This window comes from Anas platyrhynchos, chromosome 3 (genome assembly GCF_047663525.1).
Source record: "Anas platyrhynchos isolate ZD024472 breed Pekin duck chromosome 3, IASCAAS_PekinDuck_T2T, whole genome shotgun sequence".
Taxonomy (NCBI): Eukaryota; Metazoa; Chordata; class Aves; order Anseriformes; family Anatidae; genus Anas; species Anas platyrhynchos.
The window spans coordinates 57803153-57824657 of NC_092589.1; the positions used below are offsets into that span (position 1 = coordinate 57803153).

General features: G+C 44.9%; 1 protein-coding gene across 4 annotated transcripts in view; it reads right to left on the reverse strand.

Annotated features, from left to right (window-relative positions):
- The window catches only part of PHACTR2 (phosphatase and actin regulator 2), a 136425-nt gene that overhangs the window by 60669 nt on the left and 54251 nt on the right, over window positions 1-21505 (reverse strand). Inside the window, exon 1 of one of the 4 annotated variants that reach the window (XM_038176250.2) lies at window positions 19164-19469. The exons of the other annotated variants lie outside the window; for them this stretch is intronic. Coding sequence (XP_038032178.2) covers window positions 19164-19212 — 49 coding nt within the window. The 5' untranslated portion in view covers window positions 19213-19469. Of the gene's footprint in view, window positions 1-19163; window positions 19470-21505 lie in introns of those variants that run through there. 4 annotated transcript variants of the gene reach the window in all.

Genomic DNA, 21505 nt, shown 5'->3' on the forward strand with positions numbered 1-21505 from the left:
ATGTTGTATCAATTTTTCTTGACCAAAACCAGATGGAAAGACAGGTCTTTTTTCTTTTTCTCTTTTTATTTTCTACTTGGACGGGGAAAAAATGAAACTAATCCCCAGAGGATAAACTGACAAACGGGAGAGCTATAATCTACCTCAGAGCAGCACAATGAATTGGCATCTGAATGCTTTTGCCTTGCCATACATCTGGAGTTTAACTTTGGGGAAACTCTGTCATGAGCTAATTGACTTGATTGTGTTTTAATTAAATGAAAGGAAAGAGCTGAAGTTCAAATGTAGGCGGCTGAATGGTAGTTTCCATATGGAACTGCCAGTGTTGCAAAATGTTAATTGGGCCTCCTGCTGGCAATGAGCTAAACAGGGTGGGCAGCGGCTACTTCAGATGGATTCTGGCTGCTGCCTGAAAGCAGCCGGCATGGCTAGCGGGGGGATTCTCCTCAGGTAGCTGCAGCTTGAATGCCCCTGGGCTTCTGCAAGGGTATATGTATGCAGTGATGCCCTTCGGGTTGTCAGAGTCACACATGGACCGGCAATTGCAAAGTTCAGAGAGCTGAACTTTTATGGGGTGAACCATGCAACTCCCATTTCACCACAGGCAAAGCGTTACCTTGCTGCAGAAAGCCAGAGCAAGGGAAATCCAGTCATTTTGCATCTGTGGACAAAAGGCCGTATTCTGCTCTCCCCTGTGGTGAGTCCCTGCCTAGGCTTTGCAAAAAGCACAGCCAGCACCGTACTAATCCTGCACAGGCACTTCTAAACCCTTTGCAGAACAGCATGTTAATGTGGAAGCTGGGAGACGCACACCCTGCCACCCGCTCCTTTGATGTTGTGCACAGGAGAGGAGGATCATGAGCCAAGTCACACGTTTCAGATTTGCCTGAGCAATGGTGCAGTCTCCCACATGCATTTATTCCAGCTCTCTCTTTCAGCTGTACACTTGGGATTAATTTCTTAGAGCCTGGAAGAGCTTGTTTAGCTGTCTGTCTTTTTACCTTGCTTGGCTAAACTGCCCGTGCTATACCTGTGCTAGGCCCCCAACTACATCTACACAGGCATTTAAGCAAGTGGGGGGTGTTCTGTGGTGCATTAATGCAGTGGTTTTACCTCTGTAATCACATCTACTCTGTTTTCACCTCCTTCTTGTGTCAAAATGCACTCGGATTTTGCTTACAGATTGAGTAAGGACCCGACCTTATGGTTGTATTATGCCCACAAATGTGTTTGCAAATTAAGAATTTACATTTTGGCATCACACAGTCCGTATTAACACATCTGCACTACTTCCTGCTCTCCAGCCTAGTGTTTAACTTCTTGGTAAGGCAAAGGAATGGAAAGGAATAAACAAATGCTTAGCAATCCCGTCATGCAGGTCTGAAAGTGATCTGGCTGCAAACGTCTCGATACCTGCTCTCTGACTGGAACACAGCTGGCTCTGACCAAAAGAAAAGGGATCTGCAGTTCAACGTGGGTTGCTTGCTCCTCTCTTCTCAACCCCAATAACTCCAGTGAAAAGAAGCAAATGGAAAATTTCCAGACAGTTACATTTTCCAGATATATGAAACATCAGGTCAAAGGTCACCTTCTAGATCCAAGCAACTTCTCCACAAAAACGGGGAAAAAAACTCCAAGCACAGTAACAGAGATGTGGGAGGACAGAAACAACAACAACAAAAGCAGCACATGTGAAAGAGCATCCAAATTGCTTTGAAAGGCTGAGGATTGAAAATTAATGCTATGTGTCAGAATATTAAGGGATAAATCTCCCTGAAGTACAATGTATATAGATTTCTATTTATAGTTTTAAAACCTTTTTGGATAATTCTGTAATTCAACCTAGAAGTGTGCTGCACATACTCATCTTGTTAAATTCCCTAATGATATTTTTAACGTCACATTTGAAAACCAGAACTGCAGAACTGGAAATATTTCCTTGCTGGCTGACTTTTCTTGATGTAGTCTTAATACAGGGGAGTAAAATACCTACAATAAATTTACAACAGATATTTTTATCTACAGGCAAGTGATAAAACTTCCCAGACACTGGCTATTGAAAATAATCTGAAGTGAGTACATGGCCCCTCTTCCTATGTGGTAATAAGCAGGAATAAAAATAAAAGCATCTTTTGCAGCAATTAATACGTATGCACTACTGACGCTGAGATAAAAGCAGGCCAAGTGTGCCACGTGGAAGCCTTTGGCCCTGTTCCCACTCCTCCAGCTAGCTGCAAAGTTACTCCCCATCTGCTCAGTGGGGCCAGAAGCTCCTGTACCACCTGTCCTAGCTGCAGCCCCTGCGGAGGAGAGGGAAAACAGAGGAAGGCCATGTCCTTGCTGCTCCCCGGTGCTGGTTTGTCCCGACAAAAGGGGGGCAAACGTAATAGGTACGCTATGTCGCCACCAAAACTGGAATGTGCCATTCCCAGAGCTCCCAGGAATTTGATGAGAAATAGTCAGCAGGAATTTGTTGGAAGAAAAACTGAAAGGAGCACAGCAAGTGACAGCCCAGTAGCCTGCTGCGAATCATACTGGGCTGTCCTTGTGCCCTCAGCCTGCTGAATCCCTGCAGCTCTAGCTGCTAAACTACAGCTCCTCTTGGGAGCCAGCCCAGGGAGTGAATCAGCACACCCTCAGACGGTCCAAGCGACCCACTGCTAGAGCTGAGTCAAAAACCTCGCAAGAGGCAAAGCACAGCCAAAGTTACTCTGGGCTTTTCCTCAAAGGCTGTCTGGCTTCACTTCCCTCCATACCTAAGCAGCCACAAGCTCGGGGCTGCTTCGGATCTAAGCTGGCTGATTCACCTGGAGCCTGACATCACCCCGAGTGAGAATTTTACGCTACCAGCAGCTCATCTGGCCTGCTGTGCGGGCTAACCAACTCGGCTGCTGATCTCTCTCCGATGCCTTTCTACCCTTCCCTCAGCACATGTGGAAAGACAGAGTTGTGTCCTCACAGCTCGCGGCCAAAGAACTGCTTCCCACAGTGCTATGAGCAGCGGGATGTCTCCAGAAAGCATCGACACTGCCAGTGGAGTAAGTACAGAGATATGGTTTTCTAGAGATGCTGAGACCACAGGCATATCTCCAGCTATTTCAGCCTGTGTTCTCACCGCATCTTGGTAGAAACATCAGCTGAACATCCATGTCAGTCGCTATTTGTGAGGCTGCACTTTCTCACTGTGCTGAGCCAGCAGAAAAATAACTTTTTTGTAAAGATTTTTAAAAACAAATCAGTTCCTTACTACTTCACAGGAGGGCCAACTAAACAGCATGCTGACAGGACTGAGCTGGGTGGTGTGCCACGGAGTTCAGACAGGAACAAGCAGGAGGGGACAGGAGGGGATGGGGACGAGTTTGGGAAGTGTTTTGGCAGGAAGAGTGCCTGAGTTCACTGCCTGTTGTGTAAGATCTCACACGAGGGTACAAGAGCTGAGAGGAGAGGCCCTCACAGCAGTGTGCCCTGACCCCCACACCACATCAAAGGCTCGCGTGATGACCGCCTGAAGCACTCACAGTGGTGGCTGTTTCCTTCTTCCACATGAAGGAAGCCAGGGAAGGTAGTTACACATCTCTCCTCCCCCGTCCACCCACCCCAATTCATTCCTGACAACCCAACATCCTTTCCAAAAACAACTCTGCATTAACATTTCATGTGTGCTTTTCCCATTATCGTACATCTTTAACCAAGTCTTCCACAGTCAACGTGTTTATAAATCTAAAAGCAGGTTTGGTTTTGGGGGGCTCCCACCCCAGCACTTCCTCACATTTAGATAAAATAATAAGGAGCTTTGGATCTGCAATTAACAGAATATTTACATACAAAAAATCCTAGGTTCAATCTGAGCTGCTGTTTAATTAAATTCCCTGCACACAGCCCCGAACTCGAGCTCACTGTACTGCCATTTAAAGGTGATGTTTTCTTTCATGCTGGCACTACTTCAACATCTTTTTTCTAGTACAGGAAACAGCACATTGCACTTGTCCACAAGCACGCAAGTCAAACCTGAAGCAAATAGTTTCTTTTTGCAACCCAGCTGGCCTCTGAACCCAGCAGAGGTCAAGGACACTTTTAAATCCAGCTAGCAAATTTCTGAGTGTTGCTGTCATTGCAAGCGTTTTTGCAGGCTATTAGTCCTGCTGTCTTTGTAGAGAAAACTGTGTTTATTTTATTTTTCATCTGCCTTTAAACTGTTTGCCTTTGTTGCTAGATACTAGCTTGGATAAACAGAAATAATACAACTCCAACGCACTCACAAGAAACTACTAATGATTAAACATAGCTCCTCTCAGTCAAAATGCCAATTTGTCAATTCTAAAGCTACAACATGCAAAAAACTGTTCATATTTTTTCTGTGTGTATAATACCAGGATCTTGAATACAGCTGAAGTTATCTTATTTGCTGTGAGAAAATGGGAGTCGCCAAGTTGCAGCTGACTTTTCTTCAGCATCATGTTTCATTACTCACCTCATGCCTCGCTGCACAGCACACAGCTGTTTTATTCCCTGCATCTTGCTCCTTATTAGGGCCAGGGTGGAGAAAATCAGACACAAGCTGACATATTTGTCAGCCCAGCTGCTCTTCCTTTACCAAATTAAACTCTGAAGCTCAGGGGCATTTTCATGAAAAAAAAAAAAAAAAAAAAAAAAAAGACAGGTCCATATGCAGTTTGCGATAGGATTTAGTTATACTTTAAATAAATAAAAAATAAAAACAACATATTCCCTTTCCTACACAATCAAGAAGTAGTAATTCCGTCAAGCAACCTAGTGGCACCGTAAAACACCACAGAATTAGAGAATCATCTTTAAGCAGATTTGAAGACTGATCTGTATACATGTTGAACTTTATTTTTTCCATTGAATCAGCATTTATGGGAGGTGCCCCACAAGCTGCCTCAGGTGTTGAGCCTGGAGAGGTGAGCAGAGCAGGGGCTGAAAGTAGCCTGGGTGCCCCTTCAGGTCTGTGGTCCTGGAGGATTGTGACAAAATCAGCCAGAGGGTCTCATGGCTTGGTGAGGCCTTGGGTGGGGAGAAGCCATCCTGTCATCAGAAAAGGCACTGAGAACATGCTCAGCTTTTACAGCAGAATTTTCCTTTTTCCCTTCAGGGAAAACAACAACTCTAAGAGCACCATAAACACAGCAAATACATAATTGATACATTCATTTCCCCACTTCTTTGTTTCATGATGTATTTCAGGTCCCCACTTCTCTGCTCTCCATTAATAATAAATGACTTGTATTATCACAGTGCTTAAGAGGTATAGTTATAGATCAGGACCTGTTTGTGACAAGAGCTGTACAAACAAAAAAACAGAGACCATTTTTACTCCAACTACAAAATGAAAGAGAAGAGCTCAAACAACAGAGTTCTGATTTTTCATCGCCACCTGCTCAGCTGTTGCATCTTAAAGATTTTTTAGATATCCAAAAAAAAAACCCATATGATTATTTGTTTTTGCTTTTTTACAGCATGTCATTTTCTAAAACCTCTCGCAGTCATACGCTGGTATTGAACAATCTTTGTAATCCATAGGCTAAAACAAAGCATCAACTTGAGTTTCTGTGAACAAGTTTAAGCTGAATTATTTTAGTGGGAAGTGGGTGAGCATCCCTCAAGCCTCAGAGTAGCTATAAAACACGAGACCCCATCTTGGTCCTGACGATGCATATTCATGCTACAACATCAACATTCACACAGCCCTTAGTTTCAGCAGTGATGCTCGTTGCCTGACACGGAGGAACTGCAACCACCCAGCTCCGTCAGCAGGTACCACCGCTATAAACGATATTCAATTCTGCAGTACCTTAGTGAAAAAAACTTGAAATATTGTGGTCATTGCAAGCAATACAAAAATCAACTTAAAATCAGCTATAAACATGAGTAACTCAACCTCAATATCATTCACTGTCGTACTTTTGTTAATGATAAAATCAAACTTAAAGCTACCCTAAACATTGAAAAATTTCAGTATATTGCTGTTTAATGATTCAGAAGAAATAAAATGTCATTGGAGAAGTGAAGCGAAGCAAAACAGAGTGTCATGGGCCCAGAGATAGCTGAAGTTCTTGAGTATGTTGGAAGTGATACTATGAGTTGGAAGCTGATACTATTGGATATTTCTATAAAACAATCTGCTGGGAAGAGTCAATGTTTCTGGTAGCACATCTTCAGGAGGATAATACTGTATTAAAGAATAACCCACTCATACTTGAAATATAACACACTTCAAAGTGAATTGAACAAGCATAACATTTAAGAGCTTATAGAAGAAATTCACACACAATCTTGTGCCAAAGATAGGAATAGGATTAGGCAGTAAGAAGTGTGTATAAGGTTCAGGACAAGGCTCAAATTTTCCCACTTTGTGAGCACTGTGGCCACATTGATCCAGATGAACAAAACTCAGAAGTGTTAGTATATAGTTGTGTGTTTAAAAGGAAGGATTTGTAAGAAAAAAAAAAAAAAAAAAAAAAGTACCAAAGCTCTAGTGTCACTGAAAAGCTCTGCAACCATTGCTAGCAGCTCAAACCAGCACTGGAAATTCAACATCATCCCAAGTAAAGTATGTACAGCATCAGGGTTCAACAAATTCACTTTGGCTTTACATAAGCTCTCTGAAGTTTTCTTTTTTAAACTACTACCAAATGTTTTCCTAGGGAGGGAACATTATGTGATAGAGCACACGACTGCTTCCAGAGGTCCCTGGGAAAGTGAGCCATCTCTTCGAGAAGCCCACAGGAATACATCAGAAAGTGCCACTTGCAGTTTCTCCCTGCCCTGACTGCTCCTCACACTCTCATCATGGGCTTTCACGTGACAGATTTGGCAGCTTGCGGGCACCACAACAGAGAGCGCGAACTATTTATCCGTTCATTTATAAGCTATGTGGATTGGTTCTCCTCCAAAGAAATGAGCCTCAAACGCTGAGTTTCCTCCGGTGGTGTTTGCACCAGTGTCCTTCTCTGGGGTTGCTCCCAGCAGGCTTCTGGGGTGCCTGCTTTCCTGCCTGGCAATAGTTCCCTGTCATTCCCTGCTGTCTGACACAGCTGCACAAAGCAGCCACAGGGATTGCATCCCGATCGCATTCCTGGCTGGAACACAGCAGGCATCACAGCCTGGCTGTTCCCCCAGCTCCCCCCCAGAACAGGAGGCAAAGGAAAGCAAGGAGCCCACAGATGACGGACACCCTTGCTCAGGTGGCTGCTGCAGCTCTGCAGTCTCATTTTCTTGCCTGAAGCCCACTCGGCTCTGTGCTTCCCTGCCTGCCAAAGGCATGGGGCCCCTCCAGCAGCCAGCTGCAACCTGCCTCCCTCAGAAAACACCTTCCAAAAATCCCTCTTTGACACGGCCGAACAAAGCTGATGCATAACTTCAACTCCAGCTCAACAGGCTTGGTGTAAAAGCAGGTTAGGAAACAGAGAGGCTAACAATTATTTTTTAAAAGAGCGCTTTCAAGCAGCTTGCAAACAAATGACTGCAAGTTTCCTGAGCTCAGGGGAGTGGTTGTGACATTCTGGAAATGAAAAGGAGTGATCAAGGGTTCAATCACTTCTCTTGGCTTGAAAAACGTTTATAATTCCCCCTAAACCTCCCTCCTGCTCGTGCAAACATTCAAGCACTCAGCATTTCCAAGCCCAGCGCTCGCTCCCCAGCTCGCCTCCTTCCACCCCAGCTGGCTGCTGGGCTCGGGCTCAGCGAGAGGGCGGCAATTTTCACCCGGCAGGGACCCAAAAGGGGACGGGCAGGGGACCCCGCACCGCTCCTGCAGGGCTCCTGCCAGAGGTATGCATGATGTAACTAACTCGAAGCTTCTTGGCAAATCTTACGGCAATTTCATGCTTTTATGAATAGCAAGTCACTGGGAACCGGTTCTCTATTTAAAATTTTTCACTTAAAAATAAACCCCAAAGTTTTCAGCTTCGTGTTTGTAAGAGACAGCTTGAGATAGCAACCTCCAAGTGGCAAAGAAAGGAGAAAAGAAAAGGAAAGGTCCAGAGTTTTATTTTTGACGTGTCATGATCTCATGAGCTTGACCCATCACTTTTGAATGTCTAGTGTCAGTAGTAGCATGGGTACCATTTGATGACCATGAGGGAACGTATGGGAGCCAGCAGTGACCATATTAACAGGGCCATATAACCTCCTATTTTAAAGGCTGCCCTATTGGGTTCAGACAGGCTCCAGCACCAGCACTGGCATCCTCCACAGTCAGCACCCCCCTGGTTTTAAACCTGTCTTCAAACTGATTTCAGAATCACAACTGCTCTGCAGCTCACGGCCCTGCATGCTGGCTCTTGGAAAGGACCTTTGTCTCCACAAAGTATTTTGATGAACTCACCTATTTCCTGGCTAAAACAAGACAGAGCTTAAATGCAGAGCCAAATACACACAGGCAAAATACTGCCCTTGGTGTGCTTCATTCAAGCTGTTGAAAAGAACATAATTGACATTTTATATGGAGTCAAAGGACTTCTGGGGGGGGGGGGGGGTTATTTTGTTTATAAGCATGAAAGCACCCGCCAGTAAGAGCAGGTGACTAATTGGTGAAAATGCCCGGTGGACAATAAAAAAAAAACAGAACTTGTCTGTTTGTTTTTTGAGAACAAAATTCTCATCAACAATTTCATTTCAGGTCAAATTTAGTGTTCACTGTAACACAGATGGCTCTCCTCAGGTAATTACAGCAAGACTAGGTGACATGGAGGGCTGTGTCCACCAAACTTAAGGACCCCATTTACCTTTTCTGGCACCTACCCAGCTTTGGTGAGACCTAAACAAAACCCTGCTGTACCAAAACCCTAAATCCACTATATCCTGCTACAGACGAGCTCTGAGGAGAGCTGCTCAGTGTCTCATGTCCCAGTTCTTTAAGTGGTTTTAGACAAAGAACCCTTTGCAGTGATCACTATCAGAGCTCTGGCATTTCTGTTTTAACTGATAAGAGACAAGAAATACTTTGAAAAATGTCACAGTTTTCTTGAAAAGTTCACTACAGAAGTTTACACAAAGAATATAATATAAATCTTAATCTGATAGTAAAAACTTCTGCAAATATATGTGACTGCACACACGTCTGTATCTCTCTGTGAGACTCCAGCCCCAATCCTTGGGTTAGAAAAGGAAAGTTCCTGTCCCTATGGCAGGGGAAAAACAAAAAACACACACATCAATACAACACCAGCCACAACTGAGATAAACTGATGATTGTCCTTCTCACGTAACTTCACAGCAAGCTGCTGGCTAGAACAGGCTGCTGCAAATCCTCGTAAAAGACTCTTCACTTCGCTGTCTCTTCTTGAAGGGTCACCTGGTGCACTGTCTCAGTATTACCCAAATTTCCCAACTCTCTTACCCCAAACACGTTCCTTTTTTCTTTACCCCCTAAAGAAAAACATTTTTTTGGCTCGTCTCAAAACTTTTGCTACCACCCCATGTATAAAAACTAAAAATAAAAATGCCAAAAATGGTAGGAGCACAAAGTGAGTTATAAAGAAATAGTGTAAGATGAAATAAACCCCTCAAGAATCACAAGTTTTCCCTGTGTTAACATCTGGGCATGGAAGTAACTGCTTGAACCAATAAAAATGGGCTACGTGCTGGCATTTATTTATTTTTTTAAATGAGATTGAACTGCCTGGTATTTATTTGTTTTTAAGAAATGGCTAATTTAATTAGTTCTGCCTCCTCTGTTGTTCCTCCACTCTCCTCTCACTCCCATGTGGAATTTAGTGCATAAAGAGTAAAAAAATAAATTGCAACATAGTAATAAAACCTGTGGCCCCATAAACACAGAGGGTGTGTCAGCTCTTAGGGGTTAAAAAAACCTGATCTGTGCTGCCAGACACCTTTGTGCTGCTGAAAATACACTGAAGGCTCAGTTCTGCCCTGCTGGTATACAACCCATGAAACAAGCCCTCAGGGAAAAAACAGGTTGCCAATTATGCTAAACAGCAGCATTCCCATCCAGGGACTGTCATGATGTAATTATGTTATCTGCTAAACCACAGGCAGAGTAACAGAGATGTGGGAGGAGAGAGGAGGTTGCTCCCATTGACAAACTAAGGGGATAGCAAGCAAGTTAACCCTGTGCTGTGGCTAACTATCTCCAGATGGAGTCCTCCACCACGATCAACTTGCTTAATGAAGGACTTTATTTGTTTTTTGGTTCATCTCATTTTCTACGGATGTTTCTTGCAGTGTTTTTCTTCTGCGGTTAAGCAAACCCTGGAGGTACTGCAGGCTGAGTGACACGGAGAGAGATGTTTTCTCTGCAGGGACAGCTGGCTGAAAGATGTGAATGCAAAAATCCAGGGCCTGACTTCGTTCATTTCTGCTCACTTGGTTACTTGGTCTCTAGATTTCAGTTCACCAGGTCTTGCACGCTCTGTTTTTAGTGAGGAGAGAGGATGACGACATTTAAGTACCACCCAATAGACATTTTCAGGACTGATTAATGCTCATGGAAGTCTTCAGAGCTGGGAGACACAAACCTTCCTAGTCCATGCCAGGGCAATGAGCTGTGGCCTTCACTCCTGTGTGCTAAGAGATCACACGAATGTCCCCTACCCCACTTCAGGGCAAAGTCAGTGGAAAAGTTTAAATCACCTTGATGCACGGTTTCAGCTAGCTATGCTTATTCTGCACTGGGACATAGCTTGGGAAACATGCTGTAAGTACCCAGGATGTATTTTTCAGTTTCAGGTCTCTGTGAATTCCCCCAAACTCTTCCAGCAAAAACTTTTGTCCTCTCTTCAGAATCATGTTCACCATACAGTAAACGTGATGGCACTGTCAAACAACAGGCTTTAAAAGCCAAGCGTCATGGTCATGTAGTTTCTGCAATGCTTTGTAGTTCATATATCCTTTTTCTTGCTGGCTCATGTTCTGCTACTCTCTCTGACTTCCCTTCCAACTAAACTATAGACCATCTTTCATTTTTGCCTGGTGCTTGTCCAACTCTTGACAACTTGGCTTTATCCACAAACTTCAAGTTGTTCGTGTTATTGTTCACTCACTTGCACATACATAGCTTCTTTCACATCTCACAAATGGGCCTTATGTAGTTCTCCCATATTCCATTTCCATATTTCAAAAGTGGCAATATTCAAGTAAGAAACAACAACAGCATTTTCTTCCCAAATTACCAAATCTGTTATCTTCTAAGAAGAGTTGGACCAGCCTTCAAAATTCCACAATTGCAGTATTTAAGCACAAGAACTACCCTACAATTAGTGAAGTTGTTTTAAGTCACATATGGATTTTTAATACTAATTATTAATACTAGTATTTTCCTTATTTTTATGAATCACTTGAACAATTCATCAGAAGAGGAGGCCCATGCACGATGGTATAACACACACAGGACAACAAAACCACTACACCCTTCTTTGTGTCAACATAAAAGAGGCCAGATTAACAGTGTACTAGAACACTACTTCACATTTTCAGAACAAGAATACTCATAGCATCTGTGCCAAAACCAACACTTCCTTCCACTCAGAAATGCAATAAATTTACAAAACTGCAAGGAACAAGCCAGTAATCTTCAGACACATTGAATACATTTACAGGAAAGGAAATACAGAGCCAGTTTTGAGCTATTACCAATGAAATGAATTATAACACATTATATATGTGTACTTTAAACGTGCCCAATTTCTTGGCAATTAATTGTTTGGTGTTTTTACTGGTTGTCTCACAAAGACAGCCAGTATCTAACAATCATTTCCCACCAGCTTATAATGACTTTAAGTGGTTACAAGTCAAACTGCTTGACTGTACCCCACTGAATCTACGTGTTTCATAAAGACAAAATGAAAGTGTCAGTTCTTTGATTACTCAGAGGATTTGGGGAGGGGGTGAATGGAGCGGGAGTGTTTAAAGAAAAAAGCCCCCAGGAGATTAGTTCTCAGCCTGGCTGACTTTATATTGCTTGTTATGACAGGTAAGCTTCAGGTAAGTTGATCTCTGGGGGCTATAAGCAAGGAAAACATACAAGATAAAAGTCACAAAGCTGACACTCCCTTCCTATTTGCAGCTGCATCATGTTTTTGCCTCAGGATGCTACTGCGTTGGTTAACGTCGCCTGTTTGGCAGCCAAATATTAGAAATCTCCATGCGTCCATTAAACAGCAGAGGCTGGAGACCTACAAGCCACACTGAGGTTTACCAGAGCCTCATGGGTCGCAAAGTGCTGGTTAGGAATAAGTATCTCAGGCCTCTCACTCGCTATAGTATCTGCAAAAACTGGCTAGGGGCATATTAGGACGTAACTGGGGCCTACAGCATCGTGACTCCTCCATGAACTGCTGTGCCTTTTGGCATCGGTGCAACAACACACATCGACATAGATTAGGATCTGGGATACATCAGCAGAGGCAGCAGCTTGCTGAGGACAAAGACAAGGACGCTGGCACACAGAGCTGGCTTCCCAGACCCAATTTCACTCCCGCTAAGTGCTATTTTATGTAGCTCAGGTAGCTACCAAACACAGGCTTGGATCCAGACCGCTTTCTGTTGCCTGTGTCTATAGTTGCCTTGACCACCGTTTTCTGCTGGTTTGGGCAGTGAGAGTGTAGGCATCTCGCAACATGAATTAAAAAGCACATTTGCAGGGAGGGGTGCAGGTTAAGCTCTAGGAACAGGACTGGCCTTCCTGAGAGCTTGCAGCAGTAGGACAGCGGTACCACAGCCTGATTATGTTCAAGGAAACGTTACGCAGATTCACTGGTAGCCAATTATTGGAACCAGGAAGGGAAGAGGCAACACACACTTTGCTGTTTACATCTTTTCAATAAAACTTCATTTTCATAAGGGTATCGTTGTCACGGGCTTTTGTATAAATAGCCAGACCTGCCAAGTAGCAGCGTTATCACAAGTTCACAGTATTATATAGAAGCGTGGCGTCCAACTCACAGATAGCCAATCACTGCAAACCAGACAGTAAGTCAGTACTTTCACATTTTTTCCTCGTTTCACTTGCATGCAACCTGCCTGCATATCCCTGGCTACCATACAAAATGGCAGTGCAGCCGAGAACCTCATTTCTCCATAGCTTTTCTTCCCAACTTGCACTGATCATCACGGCTGTTTAAAGCAGTGAGAAAACACAAAGGTAAACAGGACTTTCACTTTGGACAGAGACATTGTTTCCAGATGCCTGAAAACCAAGCCATAGACAGAACAAATTCGTTCCTACGCAGTAGCCTTGTATAAAGGCTGTGAGCAACTCCAGTCTGAAATCAAATTCCCTACTAACGAGCCTCCACGTGATGGAGGGATGTATCTGCATCATCTGTATAGACTATTAGTCCAAAACACCGTATGGATTGCAAATAGGCAAGGCTAAATTGATTCACAAAGTGTAATGTTATAACCCAGCTCAGAAAATAGAAAAACGGCACCAAAAACAAGAGGTACTCCGGCAAACTTCCACCTCTTTTCTTCCTTTATGCCTAGCACCGGCCCTGCCCAGACACACTCGGATGAAAATCCCTCTATCACACTGTTGCGGATCCCATCAGAAAGAGCACAGGATCAGGAATCCCACTAGAGAAGGCAATGACAGGACTCTTCAAAAAGCACTCCTCCTCCATATGGGGCTGAATGGCACCCGGTTTGGGCATTTTTGTGGATCAGAAATGTTTTTCTAGCCATTGCTACAAGTGAAAAACTACAGGCAAAAGTAAATTCCGGAAGCAGGCTAAGTATTGGCTGAAGTATTTGTAAATAATGCATCTGTGATTGCTCCAAAGCCTTAAATGCACTCTATTTTTTAATCATCATGTTCTAAAAGAACTAAAGCAAAAAAAAATAAATCCCAATCCAGCAGTGATTCAGAAGTACTTTTCAGAAATGTTACCACATCTTCATTTTTAACCCTAGAAATGCATCATTGTCCAAAACAACTAAAGGGTAACTTTAAGTAGGTAAAAAACACATGAAGAAAGGTATTAACATTAAAGCATTTCCTGCTTTTAATAGGTGGGTCTGTGATAGGCTCAAGCACTGACAAGGACTTGGGAGATCTTTTTTTTCTCCTTCTGGAGGTGTCTTAGGCCCACTGAACGATTTCAGGTAAGCTGTCCTGCTTCCTCAGGCTCAGTCTTCCCATTTAAATCAGGGAATATTATGAAAACAACTGGAAAGTATTTTGGAACCTGTAATTAAAAAATGCCATCTAAGAACATTATTATCCATGAGCAATAAGAAAGCTGAGGAAGAGGATCTAGGAAGGAAGGACAACTGATCCAAGGGGCAGCTGAAATCTTACAGAGTGGGATCAGTTTTCAGTGTGCCTTAGCACAGGGGGCTCAGGAGGAAATGAGAGCTCCTGGGAGCTTCTGGGGGGAGTATCAGGGTGGTCATCTGGTGACACAACTCCATATTAACACAGCCACCATGCTGGGCTTCGCAGCCCCACCAGCGCTGACCTCCTTGGGGTTGGTTCTCATTCTCTTAGCAGATGAGGAAGATGATGGCTAATGCTACAAGCAGGTGATTAGCAACTACCAAACATCAGCACATGAAGCCATCTCAGCCAGCATGCCAGAAAAGAAAGGTCATCTCTGCTGGCAGCAAAAGGGACAACTCTTGGTATCCCTGAAGCAGCCTTAGTGTGAGAAGAGGCGACACACTGCCCCGTATATAAACGGTGATTCATTTCACATGGTCACACTTGGACCTTCCCTGACAGTGCAAACCAGAACATGGTTTTGGGTACTGAGACCCACATTTACACAGGAATTTCTACTATTTTGGTGTTTCAACTCACAATACAGAAGGACCAACTTTTAAAAGGTCTAAACACAGATCCCATTAGCAATACGTGAATTTGTGGTTACCCATTCTGTCTGAAAACACGGGCTTTTGGGGCCTTTGACGAGGTATCTAAAATATCCAGTCCCTCAGCCCAAATCCTGGGTCAAACTGCCCACTTAATTAGTCCAAATCCTGGAGCTACCGCATCTTTGGCCCCATCTGACAACCCAGGTAAGATGAGAAAGAGTTGCCCATGCTCAAGATCCAGAAAAACAGAAAAGCTTTGGATGCAAACTTAGCAGAAACTGAAAACAGATTTCCTTTTACATCGCAGTTATAACTCTCCCAGAACTTACAAAAGCATAAAAAAGGAAGAATAAAGGAATAGGATTCCCAGTGCAGTACTGCGAGGATTCAGCCTCAGAGCCCTCAGTCAATTTAAACCTGGGGAAAAAAAAACACCAAAGATGATGCTCTCTGCCAAGAATTTCCTCTGAGACTGTGGGCAAGTCATTTAGTGCTTCACCTCAAATGGGACTTGACTCTTCAGCTGAATATCTTGCCTTTCCTTTCTTTAAAGTGCACCAGTAACTGAAATGACCGGCTAACAGGTGTGTTGTGAGTAGCTCAGTGCACCTGTAAATGCTTTGAGATGCCCTGCTGTAAAGTGCAATGCTGTCAAAGTTCCTCCACTTTTAAAAGGATGAGAAGCTGGAAGCGAAAAATAAGCTTTATTTTTTATTACTATAGGGGCTTTGTCTGCACCTTCAGATTTGCAGTGAGCTGAGTCAGGATGAAAATTTAAGGCTGTTGCTGAGTATCTCCATAGGAATAGAAATTCTTGCTCCAGCACAGCATCATCAGTAGGGCTCAGAAGTAGCTACTACTGAGGAGTGCTGCTGGAATAACTTCTCTTCCACGACAAACCCTGATAACCAACTAATTTGTCTGTCAACACCTGTGGAACTGCTGAAACAAACATCAGTTCTCCATTTCATTTCAGAATTAAGATAAGTTTGCCCAGTTAAGGCATTACAATTTCTCTGCACAGACACAGGTGAAGCTGCTGGTTTCTTGTCAATTAAGAGGAAATCCCATAATGCCAAGAGAGATGAAAAAGAACAGTCTGAGAAACATGTTAACTTTTGACCTATGGTAATTATTTCACTGAGTGCCAAAATCAACAAACAACAGGATCCTGAGAGTAACTGCTTTCATCTCATGGGGTGAGCTGGGTGGGAAATGGTTTTCCTGTGCTGTCGAAGTACATTTTCATGTCTTGGAAAAAAAAAAAATCTGGTCTATAACAGGATGAACCCAAGCATGACAATTTGTGCTCTGTTTCTGCTAAATGTATAAGATGAAAGGAACTCCCACCCATCCCACAGTAAACAGACCCATGGACTACGCACGTACACAGCTCTTTGCAGATCAGTACAGGGATCTGGCCCCCGTCTTCAGCTCACCCAACTGAACACATCAGGGCAGGAGGTTCTTGAGCCCTGCCCTTTACAGCCTGCTCCTTCCCCTCTACACACTCAGCTGTGCTCCAAAGACTCCATACTGAACTGACGGATGCCCTTCTAGGAGCACCTGTAAACATGTTTTTACCATGTCTCATTTTTTGACAAGTCATAACCATGGGAAAAAAAAAAATAATCACCAGAAGTCTTTTCCACCCCATTGAAAATACCATTTTTTTTTTTTCCATTAAGTGTTTGCTTTGCAATATGACAATCACGCTTCCACTTGAGGACTCAGCTGTTTGCCAGTACTCTGTGTGGTACTGAATCACCCCAGAACAAACCCAAAAGGAAAAAACGCACAACTCTTATCTTTTGATAAGCTGTTTATCAGAAAGAAGTAATAGCCTTTGCATATGAGAGCTGATAACCCCAAAAAGCACCGAACCCAAGCCAATGAACGAAGAGAGAGCACTTCAATCAAGTCCTGCCAGGCATAGGATAATCACAGAAGAGGAAGGAAGATGAACAAGGACAGTATGCACTCATCCTTTTCCACGTATCTATGCTGTCTTGCTATCACTGGCCAATTCCTTTTTCTCTTCACAGTTGCAGAGCACGACAAATAACAAACAAGCTTTAGAAAATTAATCTAAATGCCAGAAAAGTTAGAACCGAGGGAGAGAAGGAGCAACAGATTGCCTGCTGGGTGTTCACAGACAGCTAAGACCTGCTTTGCTGTCCATCTACCCATTACAGTTAGGGGAGGAGACCAAAGCCCAGGTTCTCCTGGCCAAAATACTTGAACACCCACAGTGGACAGCAAACCCCAGGGAGAGAGCATTGCTGCACACAAACATTGCATGTACTGGAAGCTGCTGGAAGGCAGCGGGACACAGAAACACGATTCCTTCTCTCTGGATAGAGCTCTGCTCTGGCTGGTGTGAACATGTATTTGCTGTGCTGAGAACTTACAGTTTTATGGGAAGGCCTCAGTCTTGCACTTCACCCAGTGGAAAGTGCCAACAGGACATCGGTCTGTTTAAATATTTCAGTTTATATTTCCCTTTCCAAGAGTAAAATCTTTTATTTAAAGTAAATCTTTAAAGAAAGGAAAAAAAAAAAAAAAAAAAGCAGCCCAGCTAAGGCCCTGCTGTAATTCATCAGCATCGTGCCCAGAAAACAGTCCCTCTGAACCCCACATGTGCACATGAAGGGCATGAGAGAGCAGGATCACAACCCCTAAAGGCTGGCGTGTTTGGGGAGAAGAATGGAGCCAACAGGCAAGCGACTTCTCACAGCTGCTTTTGTTTGGCTCACGAGGGATCTGAATGCACTATTGATTCCTTGGCACTAAAACACTAAAACTGCGTACAAGACAGGGATCTCCTTCAGCTCTAATCTCTAGCAGCTGTCAAAGACTTAAACAGCTTGTCGTTGGCCGGCATGCCAAAATCAATGAAGATTTTAGGATTCTTTGCGTAAGGGGTGATCAGTCTCAATCGGAAGCAACAGGAGCCAGCCCCCACCCTGACTGAGCTGGACCAAGCATCCCAAACTTCGTGACTTATTGAGCATTCAGGCCATATCCACACAGCAGCTGAGAGAAAATACATAGCTCTGCCCCTCATGAATGTACCTGCCCCAAGGGCTTCTCGCTGAGGATGTGCTCTCCCAACATTCCCAATGGGGCTGAACCTACAGCGGGACTGCTCTTCTGTGAGACCTCCTGAAGGCTCCAGCAGTGTCTTGGTACAAGCCCACTGCTCTTAAATGGGTGATAACAAGAATTTATTTGGCCACACCAAGGTAGCATCATTATAATCTACACCTTCAGATAACTGCCTCTTACTGCTCCTGATTGGAAATATCATTTTCTGTTAGGGAAATATTCAAGGGTGATGTTCTTTTCTTGTAGTTAAACCTACAGATCTAGCCCAGGTCCAGTGCAGTCACATTCTGTGTCCACAACGCGAGCCCCAAAACTACGATTTGTCAAAATACAGCCCCCCCTCCTGCCAAAATAACCTCAAAATACACTTTTGCACATAGCAGCTCTGACACATTTTGGTACAGGATGTTTAACAAAAGCTTTTAACCCATACATCTGTTTCCTCACAGCTGTTTCCTCAGTGCCTACCTCGGTACAACCCTAACGTGCTGGCTGCCGGGCGAGACCTTCAGCAAGATTTAGGCATTGGAATGGGCTGCCCAGGGAAGTGGTGGAGTCACCATCCCTGGGCATCTTTAAAAGACGTTTAGATGTAGAGCTTCGGGATATGATTTAGTGGAGGACTTGTTAGTGTTAGGTAACCAAAACTGTACTCGAACGTCCCATGAAGAGAAGAAGGAGGGGAGGGGAAGGGGATAAAGGAAGCGTGTTGTATACTGTCTCCTAGCAGACAGAACATTCCTACATTAAGAGCAGTGAGAGAACTGAGAATAAAGTTCAGAAGATACAAAGGACTACAATGGGATTTGTTTGTTTGTTTTAAACGAACCCAAGGGAAATAGACGCGGAGGAGCAACGCGTGCAGTGCCGTTTCTGCAGGAAGCCTCAGACCTGGCTGGCACCAACCCAGCCCCTACACCCCGTGGCTGCGGGAAGGGACCCACAGGTCCTTCCTACCTCCAGAAAACCCCTCCGCGAGTAACCGCGGCTCCTCAGTCCCAAACAATAACACTGAGGAGAAGCTCCCCTCGCACGCTCTGCCTTTACTCCCAACAAATCCCGCTCACACCGCGACCCGTCCCGCAGCCAGATGGGCGGGTTACCAGCCGCGGGGCTGGGCGAGGTGCCAGCAACCCTTTCCTCCCCCCTCTTTTTTTTTTTTTTTAATTTCTCCCCGTTTCCCCCCCCCTCCCATCAGTTACCCGGGAAGGGTAGGGCAGTGAAGGAGGAGCCCGTGGCCAGGCGGCTCCGCTACTCACCGCCGTGCGCGGAGGGCTCGGGCAGCGTGGAGACCGAGGTCTGCCCCATGGCTCGGCCGGGAGGCGCCCCGCCGTCACGCCGCCGTCACGCCGCCCTCCGGGGGCGCAGCCTCCTCCTCCGCCGCGGCTGCAACCGGGGGACGGGGACCGGGACCGGGACCGGGACCGGGACGGGGGCCGGGGCCGGGGCCGCGCCGCCCGCCGGCGGGCGGGGGGCGGCTGGTCCCGGAGCGGCGGCGGCGGTGGTGTCCCGGCGGCCGCCCCTCATGCTGCCGGGGCACGGCTCCGAGCGGGACGGAGGCTCCGGCGCCGCGCCCACCGCGGCCCCCGCCCCCGGCACCGCCTCGGCCCCGCGGGGGCCCTCCCCGAGGCCGGGCCGGCAGCCCCCGGCAGCCAGCGCTGAGAAGGGGCAAAAAGGGACACTGGGATCAGCCGAAGGGGGAAGGCGTGGGGCAAAGAGGCATCGTGTAGCACCCGGGCAAAGGGAACAAAGTTTCTAGTTTTCGTTAGTGTTTTTGTTTTGCTGGATAATCCGAGCCCCGCTGTGGGCTTAATCCTAGAACAAACAGGTAACTGTTGGCCGATGGAGGAAAAAAAAAAGAAAAACACACACGAAAACCATCCCAAATGCTTAGTGGTTACTGCTGCTCAGTACCAAGGAACAAGCACGAAGATGCATCACACGAGGGCATGGAAGGCTCTTGTGAAGAACACGCCAGAGAACATCTGTTAGCGAGACCTATGCTGAAGTTAGCACGGTTTTGTGTGGCCTGGAAGTCCTAGAGAGGGTGGCTGAGGAGATTTCTGGCCTTCCTGTGTGTTGGTACTGCGATGGTGTTTTGGGAGCTGCAGAACTATGAGGCCTGCGCTCAGGAAGCAAATTCAGTAACAGCAGCAGCTGCTTAGCCTGGCATCAGTCACGGCCAGAAGAGTCTTGCAGTCAACTAAAACACAACAAATAGTCAAGAATACAACACCAATCTTCATAGTTTTTTATAGAAAACTGGTCTTAGTAAACAAACGTATTCCCTTGTTGAATGCAATTAACACGTTCAGTTGCCAAAAGTACTGGCTTGAGTCTAACGGACTTCCATCAGGTACCTGATCTATTACGAGAGGAAGAAGTGAGGACAACACCAAATTACTAAAGCACAAACAGATGAAGAACTAGAAAAATGAAAAGACCAATTGCTTGCAGGGCACTAACATTTAATGAGGGTGCTTCTGTTGGGGAGCTGTAGGGACTCTCAGTGCTTTCATCGGCCATCTAGAGAGGAATTATTTCAAAGAGCTCTGAAAGACCAAATAAATCACTCCTGGCAGCAATTTTAGGTGGAGTAAATATTACCAGAGAGATAACAAGGACACGGCAGTCACAGTTATCTGGATTATTTAACGAACTCAGCTCATTCAACCAAGTGAGTTTGAATAGGGTCAGAAGAACAAAGTCAGACCTGAAGGACTGAGCAAAACAGCCTGCAGGAGCTGTATCTGAGAAAGCTGCTGTGTGTCAGCTGCTGCTGATGCACAGGAAAGGTAATATTCTCATTTGGATGTGCAAATAGGAAAATGGTAAGTAGAGATACAGTTACATCATTGTGCTTCTTACCAGACAAAAAACAACACTGTAACACTATACAGTTTCTAGTGCTGCTGTCTGCTGCTTTAGAAAAACCCTGAAGTTAGGAGACAACTCAAAATCCACAAGATGAGATGCAAAGAGCAACAAGTGCTCTCCAGCAAAAGGCTTGGTGTGGATGTGCACAGGAGAGACTGACACAGGTGCTGCATTTCAATATACAAGTGCAAGAAGAGCAAGTATAACAGTGCTCCTGGCAATCCAGGAGCCCCCTACAGAGCACTGTGTTGTAGAAAAGTGGCAGGGACACCTGCAGAGACACTGGACTGAGCTATGCAGCAGGAGTTAAGAAAGAGGCTAGAGGAGATGCTCTCATGATCCCTCCTTCCACACAAGGAGAAGCTTCTTAAACAACTGAATCCTAGCACTTCTCTCTCAGAAGATGGTGGGGTTTTGTTTTTCCAACAATTCCCCACATTTATTACCTTGAAAAATGACTTTAAAGGGGTTTGTTTTGAGAAACTTGAATTCTCCCTTTGGAGTTACTTGTAAACAGGAACATAAAAGTGCTCCTGTCTGCCTCTGGTGGATCTCATTAATTTTATCAAAGGAATTTGTATTCCCCTACCCAGTTTACAATGCAAATGTATAGATCATCTGTCTGCAATGATTCCTGTGAAGGTAATAAACTCCTCAAAGTCTATTCATAAGCACATAAAACGGGTATAGCTATCACATCCTTCAGTCCAGGTGAATTAAATGC